The following is a 19,446-nucleotide window of genomic DNA, read 5'->3' as shown; positions in this document are numbered from 1 at the left end:
AAGAGGGGAACTTTTTGGTTGTGCCACGATAGGACGTGACGTAATCGCCAGTTTCCGGTCCGCCGGATTATGAATGACGGCCGACGCCGCTGTTTCCAAGAGACCGTGCCTTGGTGTTTCTTTCCCGGCCTTTCTGGCAGCCAGAGGTCGGTGGGCGAAGACTCGCAGAAGCTGCCTCGGAAACCTGGCTCGAGCGGGGTGGGTAGGCGCGGGCGGCTTGTGTCGCTGACACGCTTATGCACCCTCCCTGCCTGGCCGCGCCTCTGCGACCAGGTAAAGAGGGCGCTCGGGCCGCCGGCTCCGCCGTCCCCCGACCCCCCTGAGTACTCCTTGCCTCCCGAGGAGACTGGCTGACGCTGCGGGGTGGGGAGGAGCGGGGCGGGAAGGGCAAGCGCCTGGAATTAGCGGCCCGACCGATCTCCGGTTTGGGGGCCCCTCAGTCTCTTCAGACAGTCACAGTTAATGAGGGAACGGGTGGAGGGCTCTGGGCGCTTTCTCAGGGTCCCCCCGGCCAGTCCCCGTGGCTTCCTCTGCTCCTGGGGGAGTGGAGCAGCTTCTCGTTGCAGGAGTCTGTGGGGTCGTTTCCCGTTTGCTGCTAAGTGTAGTTTTAAGACCTTCTGGCACGCTTGAACTTTTTTTCTTTGGCACTTAGTTTTTCATTCCACGCTTTCCTGGTTGGAGAAAGCACTTTGTGTGCACTTGTACGCACATGAACAGTTGCTCCAAAGGACTTGCTTTGTTTGGGGCCATTCGTTTCTATCGAAGCAGTGTTTCAGGTCGGTTTTAAACTTCTGTGTAGAAAGTTTGAGTTTAACTTGCATGAAAATTGCTTTGGCTTCTGAAACATTTACTGACACCCGTACCTCCCGTCCCAGCTCGACCTGGTTTGGGATTAGGTGGCTTGTTTTCTCCCCCTTTATTCTTAAGCCCGAGATCCCATTTCTTGTCACAAATTCTTGAATATCAAGGAAATGCCAGCATTTGATCATCTATCTTGTGTTAAATTATTGATTTAATAGACTACTGCTTTTTCCAAGTTTATCTGTAGAAAAAGTATTAGAGAAAATGAAAAAGCTGGCCAGGATTAGTGGTGTGGCAATTGTAAACATAGTCATTTAAATATTGTGAAAATAAATTTTTTGTTATAAATGCAACTGAATGATTTGCTGTCATATTTAATAAATCAAACTTTAAGCTATGTGAGTTTTTTTTTTTTTTTAATGGCCCGGTGGGGGAGTATACACTACTAAGCGGATTGCCTTAGGGCATGCATACTTGCTGTGTGAAATTATGTTTGAGTTACACCTGAAGACATTGTTTTAAGAGGTCTAATTTTATTTATTTTTTTTTCAAAATTTTATTTATTTGACAGACAGAGATCACAAGTAGGCAGAGAGAGGGGGAGGGAGGGAAGCAGGCTCCCCGCAGAGCAGAGAGCCCCAAAGGTAGAGGCTTAACCCACTGAGCCACCCAGGTGCCCCGAGGTCTAATTTTAAAAACAAGTCTGTAATGAGATCAGTGAGATTTGAGAATTGTTTATATTAACGTTTCTATTTCATTATTACTATTTTTCTTACCTTTATATGTTTGCCTGCTTTAAGCAAAGCTCAAACTTAAACTTAATACTGGGTCCATCAGGTTTAAAAACACCACCACCAACCTGTGTTTATTTTGTAGCTTTGGTATCACCTGTGATTTGAAATAAGAATACTGAGTATCCAATTAGCCTTTCTAATTGCAACAATCAAGCAGGCTTTGAAACTTAACAAATTCTGTAGGCCAGTCAACTAAAACACCTGTAGTATATACTGTTCCCTAATAGAAGTTGTTTTTATCTTAAAGTATTAAAAGTAGCCCACTGATTTCTGTTAGGATTAGTAATTAGAATACAAGGATTTAAACGATTTTGATCATAACAAGCCTAGGTATTGTTTGCTATGGGAATTCAGTAATTTTATTTCACACTTGCTAACATTTCTAGCATGTTAGCATTTTATGCTGTGATCCCTCTTAATTATGAGGTCAGGCTTAGCTGCAAGCATTATGATTCTGTGGCAGCAGATCATTTCCTGATTTACCAGAGAGATGACACACTTCCCTAATGGCTAAAGTTACAGTAAGCTTTTTTGCTTTTTTTTTTTTTTTAATTTTTATTTATTTGACAGAGAGAGATCACAAGTAGGCAGGGAGAGAGAGAGAGAGAGGAGGAAGCAGGCTCCCTGATCAGCAGAGAGCCCGATGCGGGACTGGATCCCAGGACCCCGAGATCACGACCCGAGCCGAAGGCAGCGACTCAACCCACTGAGCCACCCAGGCGCCCGCTTTTTTGCTTTTAAACCCACTTTTGCCCAGATAATAAAACAGCTAATTTTAATTACTGAACTTTGTTCTCTAGGACTTAACTATATGCATCCGCACATTACATAATATGATGGGCACTGAAGCAGCTCAACTTTTTTTCTTTTCTTTTTAACCTTTAATATCTAAGGAAATTAGCTGCTTTCTAACTGTAGAGGCAAGCTTTTATATATATAAAATACAGATAGTAAGAAAATAGGGTGAGATTTGCAACCAAATTGTGTTATTTTGTGAAATGTATAAAACACAATCCAAGTTCCAATATTCATAATATAGAACATTGGATATGGTAAGGAATTTAAATGAGTTTAAATTTTAATCTTTCAGAAAAAATGTGATTCATACCTGTAAACTGTTGAACTATTTATTTTGTACAAAATAAGCAGTTAATATGCAACTAGACTTAGGGTATCATATATTCTATCATTTTGTGACTTCCTGTCACAGTAACAAACCGGGTGTTTTAGTACTTGGTGGGGGTGGGGAGCTTTTCATTTTGACATGAATCCCTTATCTTTCCTAAAAGTTTGGAAACAAAAAGCATCATTTGTGACTTCCCAATCAAAGTTTGTTTAATAGTGTTAATTGATAAGGAATTTTGAGATAAATTACAAATGAATCAATATTTATTTACAGGCTTACTAATGTGATAAGCATTGTTAGATTCTCACAGCACACTATGGTAAATCTGATTGTCCCCATTTTGAAAATGAGGAAGCTGAGGTACAGGAAAGTTCTATACTGCTATTAAATATCAGAACCGGGATTTAATCCCAGTCAGCTCCAGAGTCTATGCACTTAGCCATTACTTTATTTTTCTTGGTGTATAAATATTCTACTGTATAAAATCTAGTTAGGTTCCTACTTCTCTTGGCTCAATTTCTGTATGTACAAAAACTGTACTTTCTTTACAAGTTAGATTCAAGTTACATTTTTCCCAATTCCACTCACAACGGTGATCCACTTTCTTCATTTCAATTTATAAGGAGTTGGTTCTTAAAATAAATCGAAGAATAGTGTCAAGAAGAATGAGGCTGGTGTACCAAGAATTAAGTTTTCAATAGTATTGTCATTACGATTACTGATATTTTGTACATTCATTCACTTCTTGAACTAAAATTTGAGTCCTCATAAGCATTGGAGATAAAAGGTTGGGTAGTAACACCTATAAAGAAAAAAAAAAAAAAACAGATAAAAGACTAGAAGGTGATGGAAGTGCTTTTTCAGTTCAGGTTGTCAGGGAAGGCTGCTTTGAGTTATTATTCAGAGACCTCAATGAAATGAAGGAGCAAGCTAGGTATAAGGAACAGCAAGTAGAAAAAATTCTCAACTGGGAACATTCCTGGCTTCTTCCAAGAACAAGGAGAACTAGCTGGAGAGGAGTGAGCACGAGGGAGCAGAAGTAGGGGATCAGGTCAGAAAAGGATAGGTAGGGTCATGGCAGCCGTAGGCCATAATAGGATATTTGGATTTTTTTTAAACTGTTTTGGGGAGCCATTGGATGGTTGTGAGCAGGGGGTGTGAACTGACAAATTTGTTTAAAAGATCACCCTGATTATTGGAGAGTGGAGGAAAACTGTTAATAGATGTTTGTAGTAGTCTCTATAAACAGTTTATATGACTTAGGTTGATAGTGGTAGAGGTGCTAAGAAGTTGTATTTAACATATATTTCAAAGGTAGAAAGAGTAGCTTATGAGAGAAAAAAAAAGTGAGACTTCAGAATTAAGGGCCTGACCCCATTCATGTGGGTGAATGGTGGTGTCATTTTATCAATAAGGGGAGTACTAAGGGAGGGGGAACAGGTTTGGAAAAATGTCCAAGGGAAGATGTCAAGTAGCATTATAGGAATATGAAGTTCAAGGGAAAGGACGTGATTGAGATAAAAATAGGAGTCCTAGATGATAGTTAAACCTGTAGAAATGGAGATCACCTAGCATAGTACTGTTATTTTGTTAGTTGTGGCCCATTAATGGGTCGTGAAATCAATTTAGTAAGTACTAACCAGCATTTATTTATTTATTTTAGATAGATAAAGTGCTCTGGAGCATGCCTATGGTGGGAAGGCCAGCCCCACAGGGGGAGGAGGATGGGGGAGAGAGGGAATTTCAAGGAGACTCCTCACTGAGTGGGGATCCCGAGGCGGGGCTCGATCTCCTGGATCTCATGACCCATGAGATCATGACCTTAGCCAGATTCAAGAACCAGACCCTTAAACCAACTGAGTCACCCAGGCGCCCCCTAACCAGCATTAAAAAAAGGAGAAAAGGAGGAGAAAGGGAAGGAAGAAAAGCACAGAATAAAAAAATATCAGCTATATACCATGTAGTAGGCTATTTCTTCGTGATTCTTTTGTTTTCGCTTTATTTGTGATCCTTTTTATTCAGTATAATGAATTGCATTATAAAAGTCTTATTGTATGGCATGATGAAAAAGTTGAATACCAGTAATCAAAGGAGTGAGTGTTGAGAACAAGGCAAAGCACTGAGCCACAGATTGCTGAGAGGTCTGTGGAAGATCCAATAAAGGGAATCAGGAAGGATCTACCAAAAACTTTCATTGTCAGATGATAGCTTTTAGAACAGAGGTTTTTATCAAGGATTACTGAGACCAGCACAATTGCTTAGAATAATGTAATTTCTGATGTTTCACTTTTGTGAAATTGTTGCTGTAATAAAATTGCAATATGCTTCACTTTCTGAAATTTTAAATTTATAAAGTAGTGGTATTTATATTAGAAAAATAGCTATTCCTAAATGTTTTCAGATAAGATCCCTTTACAGTTTCTATTAATGCTTTTGTATTGATGGACAGTCTTTATCCGTGTAATGGAATTAAAATGTACTTGTAAGGATTGTGAGGATTAGAAGTAATGTATAAAAGTTGTGTGTGCTTAGCACATAGTTGGTGGACAATAAAGTGTATGTGATATTATTAGAATTGTAGTCTTTGTTCAGTAATTTAACATTTACTAAGCTCCTGTTATATCCCAGGCATAGTGATAATTTCTTATTTTATAAACATATTTTTATCCCCAGGGGTACAGGTCTGTGAATCGCCAGGTTTAAACACTTCACAGCACTCACCAAAGTACATACCCTCCCGAACGTCCACAACCCCACCCCCTTCTCCCAATCCCCCTCCCCCCAGCAACCCTCAGTTTGTTTTGTGAGATTAAGAGTCACTTATGGTTTGTCTTCCTCCCAATCCCATCTTGTTTCATTGATTCTTCTCCTACCCACTTAAGCCCCCATGTTGCATCACCACTTCCTCATATCAGGGAGATCATATGATAGTTGTCTTTCTCTGCTTGACTTATTTCGCTAAGCATGATACGCTCTAGTTCCATCCATGTTGTCGCAAATGGCAAGATTTAATTTCTTTTGATGGCTGCATAGTATTCCATTGTGTATATATACCACACCTTCTTGATCCATTCATCTGTTGATGGACATCTAGGTTCTTTCCATAGTTTGGCTATTGTGGACATTGCTTCTATAAACATTCGGGTGCACGTGCCCCTTTGGAACACTACGTTTGTATCTTTAGGGTAAATACCCAGTAGTGCAATTGCTGGGTCATAGGGCAGTTCTATTTTCAACATTTTGAGGAACCTCCATGCTGTTTTCCAGAGTGGCTGCACCAGCTTGCATTCCTACCAACAGTGTAGGAGGGTTCTCCTTTCTCCACATCCTCGCCAGCATCTGTCATTTCCTGACTTGTTGATTTTAGCCATTCTGACTGGTGTGAGGTGATATCTCATTGTGGTTTTGATTTGTATTTCCCTGATGCCGAGTGATATGGAGCACTTTTTCATGTGTCTGTTGGCCATCTGGATGTCTTCTTTGCAGAAATGTCTGTTCATGTCCTCTGCCCATTTCTTGATTGGATTATTTATTCTTTGGGTGTTGAGTTTGCTAAGTTCTTTATAGATTTTGGACACTAGTCCTTTATCTGATATGTCGTTTGCAAATATCTTCTCCCATTCTGTCAGTTGTCTTTTGATTTTGTTAACTGTTTCCTTTGCTGTGCAAAAGCTTTTAATCTTGATGAAATCCCAATAGTTCATTTTTGCCCTTGCTTCCCTTGCCTTTGGCGATGTTCCTAGGAAGATGTTGCTGCGACTGAGGTGGAAGAGGTTGCTGCCTGTGTTCTCCTCAAGGATTTTGATGGATTCCTTTCGCACATTGAGGTCCTTCATCCATTTTGAGTCTATTTTTGTGTGTGGTGTAAGGAAATGGTCCAATTTCATTTTTCTGCATGTGGCTGTCCAATTTTCCCAGCACCATTTATTGAAGAGGCTGTCTTTTTTCCATTGGACATTCTTTCCTGCTTTGTCGAAGATTAGTTGACCATAGAGTTGGGGGTCTATTTCTGGGCTCTCTATTCTGTTCCAGTGATCTATGTGTCTGTTTTTGTGCCAGTACCATGCTGTCTTGATGATGACAGCTTTGTAATAGAGCTTGAAGTCCGGAATTGTGATGCCACCAACGTTGGCTTTCTTTTTCAATATCCCTTTGGCTATTTGAGGTCTTTTCTGGTTCCATATAAATTTTAGAATTATTTGTTTCATTTCTTTTAAAAAGATGGATGGTACTTTGATAGGAATTGCATTAAATGTGTAGATTGCTTTGGGTAGCATAGACATTTTCACAATATTTATTCTTCCAATTCAGGAGCATGGAACATTTTTCCATTTCTTTGTTTCTTCCTCAATTTCTTTCATGAGTACTTTATAGTTTTTTTGAGTATAGATTCTGTGCCTCTTTGGTTAGGTTTATTCCTAGGTATCTTATGGTTTCGGGTGCAATTGTAAATGGGATGGACTCCTTAATTTCTCTTTCTTCTGTCTTGTTGTTGGTGTAGAGAAATGCAACTGATTTCTGGGCATTGATTTTATATCCTGATACTTTACTGAATTCCTGTACAAGTTCTAGAAGTTTTGAAGTGGAGTCTTTTGGGTTTTCCACATATAGTATCATATCATCTGCGAAGAGTGATAATTTGACTTCTTCTTTGCCGATTTGGATGCCTTTAATTTCCTTTTGTTGTCTGATTGCTGAGGCTAAGACCTCTAGTACTATGTTGAATAGCAGTGGTGATAATGGACATCCCTGCCGTGTTCCTGACCTTAGCGGAAAAGCTTTCAGTTTTTCTCCATTGAGAATGATATTTGTGGTGGGTTTTTCATAGATGGCTTTGATGATCTTGAGGTATGTGCCCTCTATCCCTACACTTTGAAGAGTTTTGATCAGGAAGTGATGCTGTACTTTGTCAAATGCTTTTTCAGCATCTATTGAGAGTATCATATGGTTCTTGTTCTTTCTTTTATTGATGTGTTGTATCACATTGACTGATTTGTGGATGTTGAACCAACCTTGCAGCCCTGGAATAAATCCCACTTAGTCGTGGTGAATAATCCTTTTAATGTACTGTTGGTTGAATCCTATTGGCTAGTATTTTGGTGAGAATTTTCGCATCTGTGTTCATCAATGATATTGGTCTATAGCTCTCTTTTTTGATGGGATCCTTGTCTGGTTTTGGGATCAAGGTGATGCTGGCCTTATAAAGTGAGTTTGGAAGTTTTCCTTCCATTGCTATTTTTTGGAACTGTTTCAGGAGAATAGGAATTAGTTCTTCTTTAAATGTTTGGTAGAATTCCCCCGGGAAGCCGTCTGGCCCTGGGGTTTTGTTTGTTTGGAAATTTTTAATGACTGTTTCAATCTCCTTACTGGTTATGGGTCTGTTCAGGCTTTCTATTTCTTCGTGGTTCACTTGTGGCAGTTTATATGTTTCTAGGAATGCATCCGTTTCTTCCAGATTGTCAAATTTGTTGGCATAGAGTTGCTCATAGTATGTTCTTATAATAGTTTGTATTTCTTTGGTGTTAGTTGTGATCTCTCCTCTTTCATTCATGATTTTATTTATTTGGATTGTTTCTCTTTTCTTTTTGATAAGTCTGGCCAGGGGTTTATCAATTTTATTAATTCTTTCAAAGAACCAACTCCTAGTTTCGTTGATTTACTCTATTGTTTTTTGGTTTCTATTTCATTGATTTCTGCTCTGATCTTGATGATTTCTCTTCTCCTGCTGGGCTTAGGGTTTCTTTCTTGTTCTTTCTCCAGCTCCTTTAGGTGTAGGGTTACGTTGTGTACCTGAGATCTTTCTTGTTTCTTGAGAAAGGCTTGTACTACTATATATTTTCCTCTCAGGACTGCCTTTGTTGTGTCCCATAGATTTTGAACCGTTGTATTTTCATTATCATTTGTTTCCATGATTTTTTTCAATTCTTCTTTAATTTCCCGGTTGACCCATTCATTCTTTAGAAGGATGCTGTTTAGTCTCCATGTATTTGGGTTCTTTCCAAACTTCCTCTTGTGGTTGAGTTCTAGCTTCAGAGCATTGTGAAAATATGTCTGAAAATATGCAGGGAATGATCCCAATGTTTTGATACTGGTTGAGTCCTGATTTAGGACCGAGGGTGTGATCTATTCTGGAGAATGTTCCATGTGCACTAGAGAAGAATGTGTATTCTGTTGCTTTGGGATGAAATGTTCTGAATATATCTGTGATGTCCATCTGGTCCAGTGTGTCGTTTAAGGCCTTTATTTCCTTGCTGATCTTTTGCTTGGATGATCTGTCCATTTCAGTGAGGGGAGTGTTAAAGTCCCCTACTATTATTGTATTATTGTTGATGTGTTTCTTTGATTTTGTTATTAATTGGTTTATATAGTTGGCTGCTCCCACGTTGGGGGCATAGATATTTAAAATTGTTAGATCTACTTGTTGGACAGACCCTTTGAGTATGATATAGTGTCCTTCCTCATCTCTTATTATAGTCTTTGGCTTAAAATCTAATTGATCTGATATAAGGATTTCCACTCCTGCTTCTTCTGATGTCCATTAGCATGGTAAATTCTTTTCCACCCCCTCATTTTAAATCTGGAGGTGTCTTCGGGCTTAAAATGAGTTTCTTGGAGGCAACATATAGATGGGTTTTGTTTTTTTATCCATTCTGATAGCCTGTGTCTTTTGACAGGGGCATTTAGCCCATTCAAATTCAGGGTAACTATTGAGAGATATGAATTTAGTGCCATTGTATTGCCTGTAAGGTGACTGTTACTGTATATGGTCTCTGTTCCTTTCTGATCTACCACTTGTAGGCTCTCTCTTTGCTTAGAGGACCCCTTTCAATATTTCCTGTAGAGCTGGTCTGGTGTTTGCAAATTCTTTCAGTTTTTGTTTGTCCTGGAAGCTTTTAATCTCTCCTTCTATTTTCAATGATAGCCTAGCTGGATATAGTATTCTTGGCTGCATGTTTTTCTCGTTTAGTGCTCTGAAAATATCATGCCAGCTCTTTCTGGCCTGCCAGGTCTCTGTGGATAAGTCAACTGCCAATCTAATATTTTTACCATTGTATGTTACAGACTTCTTTTCCCGGGCTGCTCTCAGGATTTTCTCTTTGTCACTGAGACGTGTAAATTTTACTATTAGGTGACGGGGTGTGTGCCTATTCTTATTGATTTTGAGGGGCGTTCTCTGAACCTCCTGAATTTTGATGCTCGTTCCCTTTGCCATATTGGGGAAATTCTCCCCAATAATTCTCTCCAGTATACCTTCTGTTCCCCTCTCGCTTTCTTCTTCTTCTGGAATCCCAATTATTCTAATGTTGTTTCATCTTATGGTGTCACTTATTTCTCGAATTCTCCCCCTGTGGTCCAGTAGCTGTTTGTCCCTCTTTTGCTCAGTTTCTTTATTCTCTGTCATTTGGTCTTCTATATCGCTAATTCTTTCTTCTGCCTCATTTATCCTAGCAGTGAGAGCCTCCAGTTTTGATTGCACTTCATTAATAGCTTTTTTTATTTCAACTTGGTTAGATTTTAGTTCTTTTATTTCTTCAGAAAGGGCTTTTATATCTCCTGAGAGAGTTTCTCTAATATCCTCCATGCCTTTTTTGAACCCGGATAGAACCTTGAGAATTGTCATTCTGAACTCTAGATCTGACATATTACCAATGTCTGTATTGATTAGGTCCCTAGCCTTCGGTACTGCCTCTTGTTCTTTTTTTTTGGTGAATTTTTCCGCCTTGTCATTTTGTCCAGATAAGAGTATATGAAGGAGCAAGTAAAATACTAAAAGGGTGGCAACAACCCCAGGAAAATATGCTTTAACCAAATCAGAAGAGATCCCAAATCATGAGGTGGGAGAAAGGGGATAAAAAGAGGTTCAAAAAGAAAGAAAGGGAAAAAAAATAATTAAAAAAAAAAGAAAAGGAATAAAGAAAAATATAAAAAAGAAAAAATATATATTAGATAAACTAGTTAAACGTTAAAAAAGAAAAGGGTAAAAGTTAAAAAAAATTTAGCAGAAGAAGAGAAAAAAAAATAAAAAAATAAATTAACTGCAAGACTAAAAATATCACAGGGAGAAAGCCATGAGTTCCGTGCTTTGCTTTCTCCTCCTCTGGAATTCCGCTGCTCTCCTTGGTATTGAAACCGCACTCCTTGGTAGGTGAACTTGTTCTTGGCTGGATTTTTTGTTGATCTTCCGGGGGAGAGGCCTGGTGTAGTGATTCTCAAGCGTCTTTGCCCCAGGCGGAATTGCACCGCCCTTATCAGGGGCCGGGCTGAGTAATCTGCTGGGGTTTGCTTTCAGGAGCTTTTGTTCTTTGAGCACTTTCCATAGGGTTCCGGAGGACGGGAATACAAATGGCGGCCTCCTGGTGTCTGGCCCGAGGAGCTGAGAGCCCGGGGCCCCGCTCCTCAATGTGTCCTCAGAGAACAGCGCCCAGTCACTCCCGTCTGCCTGACGGGCTGCGCTCCGAGCTCACCGAGCCTGCGACCGGTTCAAGGTAACACTGAGCTGTGAGCTTACTGTCGGCTCTGTCTCTGTAGCCGGCTTTCCGGTTCCAATACCCGCAAGCTCTGCGACACTCAGACACCCCTGATCCTTCTGTGACCCTGTGGGACCTGGGGCCACGGTGACCCCGCGTGGGCTTCGCCCCGGTTTAGCCTTTGGAGCGATGTCCCTCAGCGGAACAGACTTTTAAAAGTCCTGATTTTGTGCGCGGTTGCTCCGCCGCTTGCCGGGAGCCGGCCCCTCCCCCCGGGGTCTATCTTCCCGTCGCTTTGGATTCACTTCTCCACCAGTCCTACCTTTCAGAAAGTGGTTGTTTTTCTGTTTCCAGACTTGCTGTTCTTCTTCTTTTCGATCTGCCGATGGATTTGCAGGTGTTTGCAATCTTTAGATAAGCTATCTAGCTGATCTCCTGCCAGCTGAAGTAGTCTCAGCCTGCTACTTCTCCGCCATCTTGACTCCTCCTCTGATAAACAATATTTTGTTGCAGTGGTGCACTTTTTGGTCTTTACTAGGTAATATATAACTTAGCTATTTATCTGTTATGTAATATTTAGTTGCCCTAGATCCAGACTTTAATTTTGAGCACAAAATTGTCAAAAGTTTTCTCAGCTTCTAAACAAGTATGCTTATTTCTTTTCTTTCTTTCTTTCTTTTCTTTCTTTCTAATTTTTTTTTTTAAAGATTCATTTATTTAAGGGAAAGCGAGTGAGAGGGTGCATGGATATGAATGGGAGAGGGGCAGAGGAAGATGGAGAGAAACTGAACAGATTCCTCGCTGAGTGTGGAACAGACACAAAGCTAGATTTTACAACCCTGAAATCATGACCTGAGCTGAAACCAAGAGTCGGTCGCTTAGGCGACTGTGCCACCCAGTCGCCCCCAAAGATGCTTATTTCCAGTATCTTTACTATGTTTTTTCTTTGTCTCTCTTTCTATATACATATGCAAGAAGTGAAGTAGTAAAATGGGTTTAGATTTTTAAAACGCTATGAGACTCACTCTTTCATCTGTGAAATATTTCAATTTATCAATACCAGGATATATTAATTAGGATGAGAATACAAAAATAAAAGGTGTAAATGCCAAAATGTTAAGCCCATGAGTGCTTCAGTTATATTTAAAAATACCTTTGAAGGGGCATCTGCATGACTCATTTGGTTAAGTGTCCAGTTTTTTAGCTCAGATCTTGATCTCAGGTTCATGAGTTCAAGCCCAGTGTGGAGCCTACATAAAATATATATATATATATATGTCTTTGAAGATTCACAAGTAATGAAACCAGTTTTGAATATTTTCTTTCTTACCTCTATACTCCCTCTGCAACATTTCCAAACATACTGGTGTGTCCTGGGAAGAGATGTATATTCCAACAGCTCTGTTCAGCTCCTACGTCTGTAGTTTTATATGCTGCTTTCTCACTCTATCTCAGGAGTAGTTGCAGTGTGGCACCTGTCAAAGCTGAGCAGATGACCCTACTTCTGTGTGTGGCAGGAATGTAATATGGAGTAACAGGAGGTGCCCCAGAAACCCTGGAGACCCAGGATATGATTCTACAGTACCTACCTTTGTAAAGTTCATGACAGAAGAATAATGATGTAAGGACTCTAGGTAGAAATGGAGAAGAAAAAAAGAAGAGGGGTTTCTTTTGCCTATGATGTTTGCAAACTTAAAGTAAAACCTATGTTCTACTTTCTTGAAAAATTAAACACATAGTACAAGTCAAAAACATATTTCAGATTTGTACAGGTTTTCTAATATTTAATATTTATTTTAGAAATTACATTAGTATTTAATAGGAAGAAATGGCCCAGGGAGAGTCATTTTTTTTAACTCCAAGATCATTAAGTAACATTTTTAATCTCCCAGGGGAAAAAAAAACCAACAACAACAAATACCAACATCTATATTGGAAAAATAAATTATGTTAAGAATCAACAGTACTTTGCATTTTCTCTCCGGCATCTCATTAATTTTTAGATATCTCCATGGGCAGATTATTGCTATTCTATTTTGTTGACATTTAGCATTTATTAAGTGCTCATAGTGACAAAAGTTTATAGAATACGTAAAGGTCTATTCTCAAGGTTCCTATATGCCTTGAAAAGTGGCAAATACACATATACTCTAATTTTTATAATATGTCTGTGCATCCTAAATCACAGGCTGTAAAATAGAATGGCATTATTTCCATTTTTTTTTGTTTTGTTTTGTTTTTTTAAAGAGTTAGCAGGATTAGTCTCATAATCACTATTTCCTAGACTGCTGGGCAAATGAGGAAATCAGTCATGTTTTTCTTGCAAATCTTCTTGAAGTATTTAGGGATCTTCTGTATCATATCCCACCATCAGCAGAAGGAGTTAAGAGGATCAGTAAATTATCAGCAATAAATTATTTACAGGAGCAAACTCCTCAAAGAAATTATTAATTTCCTGGAAAATTTTTTTTTTTTTTTTTTTTGCCTGTGAGCTTTAATAAGCACCATTTAATATTTTGTTTTAAAGTAAACTATAGGGGCAAAAAAAATTAAAAACTAAAAAAAGATAAACTAGGAAGAAAATGGTTTCCATGGGTTAAAAAGTTGTTGCTTTTAAATCACATGAAATAATTTTCCTCTAGATAACCTTTTAAAGAAGTAATAAACCATGCAGATCTGTTATGTTTCAATAAAAGAAATATAAAACAGTAGTGATTACTTGCATTCTCAAGAAGTTCATATTTTACTAACTATATATCCTTTTGTTATGATGAATTACTAGCTTTTTAACAAAAAAGCTGAGAACCAAGTCATTCTTAACTGACTTTTGCTTTTGATTTAAAAAAAACTGAGGAAGTTAGAATATAAAGGAAATTTAATATGTTGACAGTTTCCTAAATTTCAGAGTACACTAATATTTCAAATACACTTAAAAGAAAGTTGCAGGTATACTTTTTAAATCTTCCTAGCACAGGTTTCCATGGTGAATGCTTTTAAAGAGTGCCATCTAGTGTTAACTTTGGAATTGCGATTCATGGATTAGAACATGGGGAATTTTAGACCCAGGATATGTAGAAATCAGACAGCTATAATAGTTAACAAAATTCTTAAGGAATAGGAGTTGAAAACACCCATCAGTTTCACCTCAAGATTGTATATGTTTGCATCTTTAAAATAGCCGTGTGCGTGTTCATGCATTCATTCAACAAATAATTCTTAATTTTATATATATATATATAATATATATATAAAATACATGTCTCAGGCCATGTTTATATACAATGTTATATATGTATAATATTAATGTTGTAATGTTTATATATAAAATATACATAATTCATATATATATACATACATTTATATCTGTGTATATATACAGATTACATATATATATTGGGCTATGTTTTAGGCATAGCAGTAAACTATTTTATATTATATATAAAATATATGTATATATAACATATATATATATAAAATACATGTCTCAGGCCATGTTTATATACAATGTTCTATATGTATATTAATGTTGTAATGTTTATATATATAAGATACATAGTTCATATATACACATACATATATATCTGTATATATATACAGATTACATATATATATATATATATATATATATATATATATGGCTATGTTTTAGGCATAGCAGTAAACTATTCTCATAGAACATTCTATTTGTGTGTTACCACAGTGGTAAGTGAGAAGAAAAGCCTAGAATAGTGTTTTTAGGGTGGGTAGAGGTGGGGTTTTCAATTTAAATACAGTAGGCCCCGATCATCTCAGCAAGAAGTTGTTATTTAAATAAATACCTGAAAGAGGTGAGGGTGTGTTCCGGGCACTGGAAACAACTGCAAAAGCTCTGTGGTTGGAATGTACCTAGTATTTTATTTTATTTTAATTTAATTTTTTTTAAAGATTTTATTTATTTGACAGAGAGAGACACATTGAGAGGGGGAACACAAGCAGGGGGAGTGGGATAGGGAGAGGCAGGCTTCCTGCTGGACAGGGAGCCCGTTGTGGGACTGGATCCCAGGACCCTGAGATCATGACCTGAGCTGAAGACAAGACGCTTAACAATTGAGTCACCCGGTGCCCCGGTACCTAGTATTTTAAAGCAATAGCAAGCCTCTTTGGCTAAAGTTGTGAGTGATGAGACCAAGGAGATCTTTAGGCCACTGTAGGAGCTTTGTCTTTTCTCTGAATAGAAAGGGAAGATATTTGAGTAGTGACATGATTTTATTCCATTTTTAACAGGATCACTTTAAATTCTATGTTGAGAATAGACCAGAGTGGGAGATAGGACAGCAAGCAGAAGATAATTGCTGTAATTCAGAGATAGGCGATAGAGGCTTGGATCACGGTGGGAGCAATGAAGGTGGTGTGAAATAAGCATTTTGGATATATATTGAAGAGACAAAATAAGTTTTTAATGGATTGGTTATGGAGATGTGAAAGGTAAGAGTAACTAAGAATAACTTGAGATTTTTGGCCTGAGCAGCTAGAAGACAAGGCTCCATTCACTGAAGTGGGGAGGATAAATGAGGAGGCAGGTTTGGGGTGTGGGGGTAAGTGATTCTGGATATGTTAACTTGGAGATATCTCGGTTATCAACATCTAATTTATGGGGAACTTCAGATATTTTTCTGTTGTGATTTAGCATGCAATAGTTCATCATATCAAAACCCACTCACCTTAGGAGAATCCATTTCTCACGAGGGAATGAATATATCCTCTCCCCACGGTTATTGTGTTATAGAGTCATAAAAGAGAAGCAGTGTGGGAGGACCAGCATGGCCAAAGCTTCTCCAGGCAACTCCTAGTATTTTTGGTTACTTATTTCCCATTTTATTCATCTCTTGTTCTTACCTGTAGTGAGACCTCAAAATACTTGTCTAAAAGGGTTCTATTGCTAAGCACCTAAAGTGTGCTTATTTTATTTATTTTTTTAAAGTTTTTATTTATTTATTTGACAGACAAAGATCAAAAGTAGGCAGAGAGACAGGCAGAGAGAGGGGGGTGGTGGGGAAGCAGGCTCCTTGCCAAGCAGGGAGACCGATGTGGGGCTCAATCCCAGTACCCTTAGATCATGACCCGAGCCGAAGGCAGAGGCTTTAACCACTGAGCCACCCAGGTGCCCCAAAGTATGCTTATTTTAAAGGAGCTGGGTAAAAATCACCCCAAGACTAGTTAATTGCACCAAGTGGAAATCTTTCTTTTGGAAGCCATTTATTCAGTCCAGGAACAAATTCTTGCAGAATCATATCTATCGCAAGTCTTCACTGATTTCTAGAAAAAGTATTTGAATATTCATCTTTCATTTCAGCTTCTAAGTTACTGTATTCTAAGTCTATAACCACTTCAATTTATGCTGCAGGTGACCCAATGAAAGAAGAAAATGAAAGGCATTAAGAAAAGTCTTACAGAAGAATACCTATACTTGGATTTTTCTCACCAAATAGAAGGATGCGTCTTTCCTCTTCATACATCTGTAACTTTGTTTCTGTTATCATACTGTGACTGCAAAATCTTTAAAGTTTGCTTAGTCCCCACTGGAGAAAGTACAGATATTTCATTAAAAAATGTAGTGCCCCAGGATGTTGAAGTACAAATTATTTCAAGGCAAGAGCTTCCTCCAATAGTCCAGAATTGCTGTTTACCTGCAATAGTAGAAAAACCAGACAATTTCTGTAGAGCAGGACTTGCTGTTGTACTGAGACACATAATCCAGAGATCATATGAAGCTGACCCCTCCAAGAAGGAAATTTTGGAACTTTTGGGTTTTAAGAAGACTTGCTTGAAAGCCTGTGCTGAAGTAAGTATGATGGCTCTTCTGTTACTTAAAGCCATAAAAGGATAACACATTTATTTCAACATTTATTTTAACCTTCTGTGGGAGAGGAATTAAATCCTGCTTACTTAAAAAATCTCTAGTAAGCAATGAAATAAAGTAGTCCCTCATGTATGCCAATACTTCAGGTACAGCGTCGAAAAATAAGAACTCAAGATTTATTTTGTGAGGTTTGGAGACACTATTTTTAGAGAATGACTTTTTTTTTTTTTATCTTTTGTTTTAATTGAGAACTTTTTTTTAAAGATTTTAATTATTTATTTGTCAGAGAGGGAGAGAGAACAAGCAGGGGGAGCAGCAGGCGCAGGGAGAAGCAGGTTCCCCTCTGAGCAAGGACCCTAGATGTGGGGCTTGATCCCAGGACCCTGAGATCTTGACCTGAGGTGAAGGCAGACCATTAACCCACTGAGCCACCCAGGCATCCCTTAAGTGAGGACTTTAAAAAAGGAAATTTTACACATGAATGGGAGCTCAAGTAGCAGTGCTTTGAAACCGTATATTTTTAGGGGTGCATGTACTTCAAAGGCTTTGGGAAGGAAGGATTTATTCAGTAAGAGGATGCAAGAGGATAGCATGTATTCCAGGTATAGGATTGCTAAACCGTTGTTTAGTGTTATGTTTAAAGCACTGTAATATGTCCCTTGATAGAGCATAAAAACCTTGCCCAGGGATGGCTTGGCTTCAGTCATCAAAACCAGTCTTCTCTCCCGATAGAAAGTTTTCTTCAAGCTACATTGAAAGTAAAGACTCGATTTCTTCTGGTATTTTGTTTTTCAGGTCAGTCAGTGGACCAGGCTATGCGAACTTACCATCCCTTTAGCTATTGAGAATTTTCTCAGAGAATCTTCTGACCAGCACCCAGCTATCCCCGCAGAAATACTACAGTTAGAGAAGAAGCTTAGCGAGCCCGTTAGAGTGCATAATGACGACAAACTCCGTAGGCAGAAGCTGAAGCAACAGAAGGCTGCTGGGGTCGGGCCTTCCCTCGCTAAGGAAAAAGCAATGGGCAAGGTGCATAGACAAGAAACGTCTCAAGAGCTGGACTCTACATCTGAGAACCTGGAACTGAACGTTGCATTCTCGAAGCTCGCAGTACAGGAAGAACCAGCTGCCACCCACAGGGAGCCTCCTCACATCAGAAAAGCAAAAGCCTCTGACCTCCCACCTCTGGAGCATGTGTTTGCGGAGGGCCTCTACTTCACTTTGGCAGATATCGTACTCTTGCCCTGTATCCATCATTTTTTGGTAAGGTTTATCGGGAACAGATACGTTACTAGAAGTTTCCGTCTGTGAAATCGCCTACGTTTGCATCCCTATTCCACTTCTTACTATCATTATGCTCCCGGGCAAGTAAGGATTTCCTATCTCGTTTTTCCTATCTGTAAGAAAGAGATCATAGTATCTATCTCACAGGATCACTGTGATGAAGAAATGACATTTTGTGTGAAGTATGAACAGTAAGTTCTTAATAAATCTTAGTCATTATTATAACTTTTAATTTTGAAATGCTAAAATTTTGGCAGTTATGATTATTAATTTCAAATTACTCTTGCAATTACCTTCAAGTATTAGAGGCTCTAGTATTAAAACACTAAAAAATTCTTGCCAGCTGTGTTTTATAATTAAGTAGACACTTAAAATACTAATTACATTATGTTAGGTCTTATTAAATCAGAAATATTTTATCATCGTGTCTGTGCATCTCTGTTCCTTATAAGATTACATTCTGTAGCTGGCTATGCTAGTCAGTGTTGTGGGAGAATATAAATGGAACCTTTTCTTTCTTACTGTGAGTGTGTGTTTGTATGTGTGTGTATTTTTCCTCTCTGTGCCTCCACAGAAGAACAAGGTAAAAATAATACTAGAGTGAATGTGGGAAGCCATAGCTCTCTGCAGCTTTCCAATTGGTTTTCAAGAGCTGCATTTTTCTTGCTTGAAGCGTTTCACCCTTTCTCCTAAAAAGGCATCAGGTAACAGATTTCATTCTCATGTATCACTAACACTTCAGGTATCTCTACTGACAAAATGAGAAATGATTTCTAATGAAAATCTACTTGGAAGCTGGTGGTTCACTAGTAAGTTAGGTGGTATTAATCAATTGGCATTTTCTTAAAGAGGATTTCTTTTTTTAATTTTTTTTCCCAAAATAGAAACAAAATAAGATTAGGAACTAAAATAACTTCAGAATTAAAGGATATGAAAAAGATTTGGGAATTGTTTAGATGTTGATTAGTATTTTAAATGTTGTATGTAGAGAATCCACAGAGCTGGATGGGGAGAAGACATCAACTTTTTTTTTTTCCCTAGTCCAGTGCTTGTAAATTCTCTTACTCCTGACTTTCCCCTTTATTACCAACTTCAGTCATTACAGCAGTTATTCGATACGTATTATGAAATTCT

The 19,446-nt window shown here is 38.4% G+C and overlaps 1 protein-coding gene across 12 annotated transcripts in view; it reads left to right on the top strand.

Moving 5' to 3' along the window:
• Positions 1–19,446, top strand: part of GSTCD (glutathione S-transferase C-terminal domain containing) — a 162,188-nt gene that overhangs the window by 28,830 nt on the left and 113,912 nt on the right. For 2 of the 12 annotated variants that reach the window (XM_082729176.1, XM_082729177.1), the window contains exons 1-3: positions 75–198; positions 16,573–17,010; positions 17,824–18,291. In XM_082729176.1, coding sequence (XP_082585302.1) covers positions 16,594–17,010; positions 17,824–18,291 — 885 coding nt within the window. In that variant the 5' untranslated portion in view covers positions 75–198; positions 16,573–16,593. Of the gene's footprint in view, positions 1–46; positions 274–1,524; positions 2,117–11,011; positions 11,208–12,723; positions 12,811–14,995; positions 15,017–16,572; positions 17,011–17,823; positions 18,292–19,446 lie in introns of those variants that run through there. The other 10 variants (XM_082729180.1, XM_082729179.1, XM_082729182.1 and 7 more) reach the window with 10 other exon arrangements.

This window comes from Mustela nivalis (assembly GCF_964662115.1).
Source record: "Mustela nivalis genome assembly, chromosome: 4".
Lineage (NCBI taxonomy): Eukaryota > Metazoa > Chordata > Mammalia > Carnivora > Mustelidae > Mustela > Mustela nivalis.
This window is presented reverse-complemented; position numbering and strand designations above follow the sequence as displayed.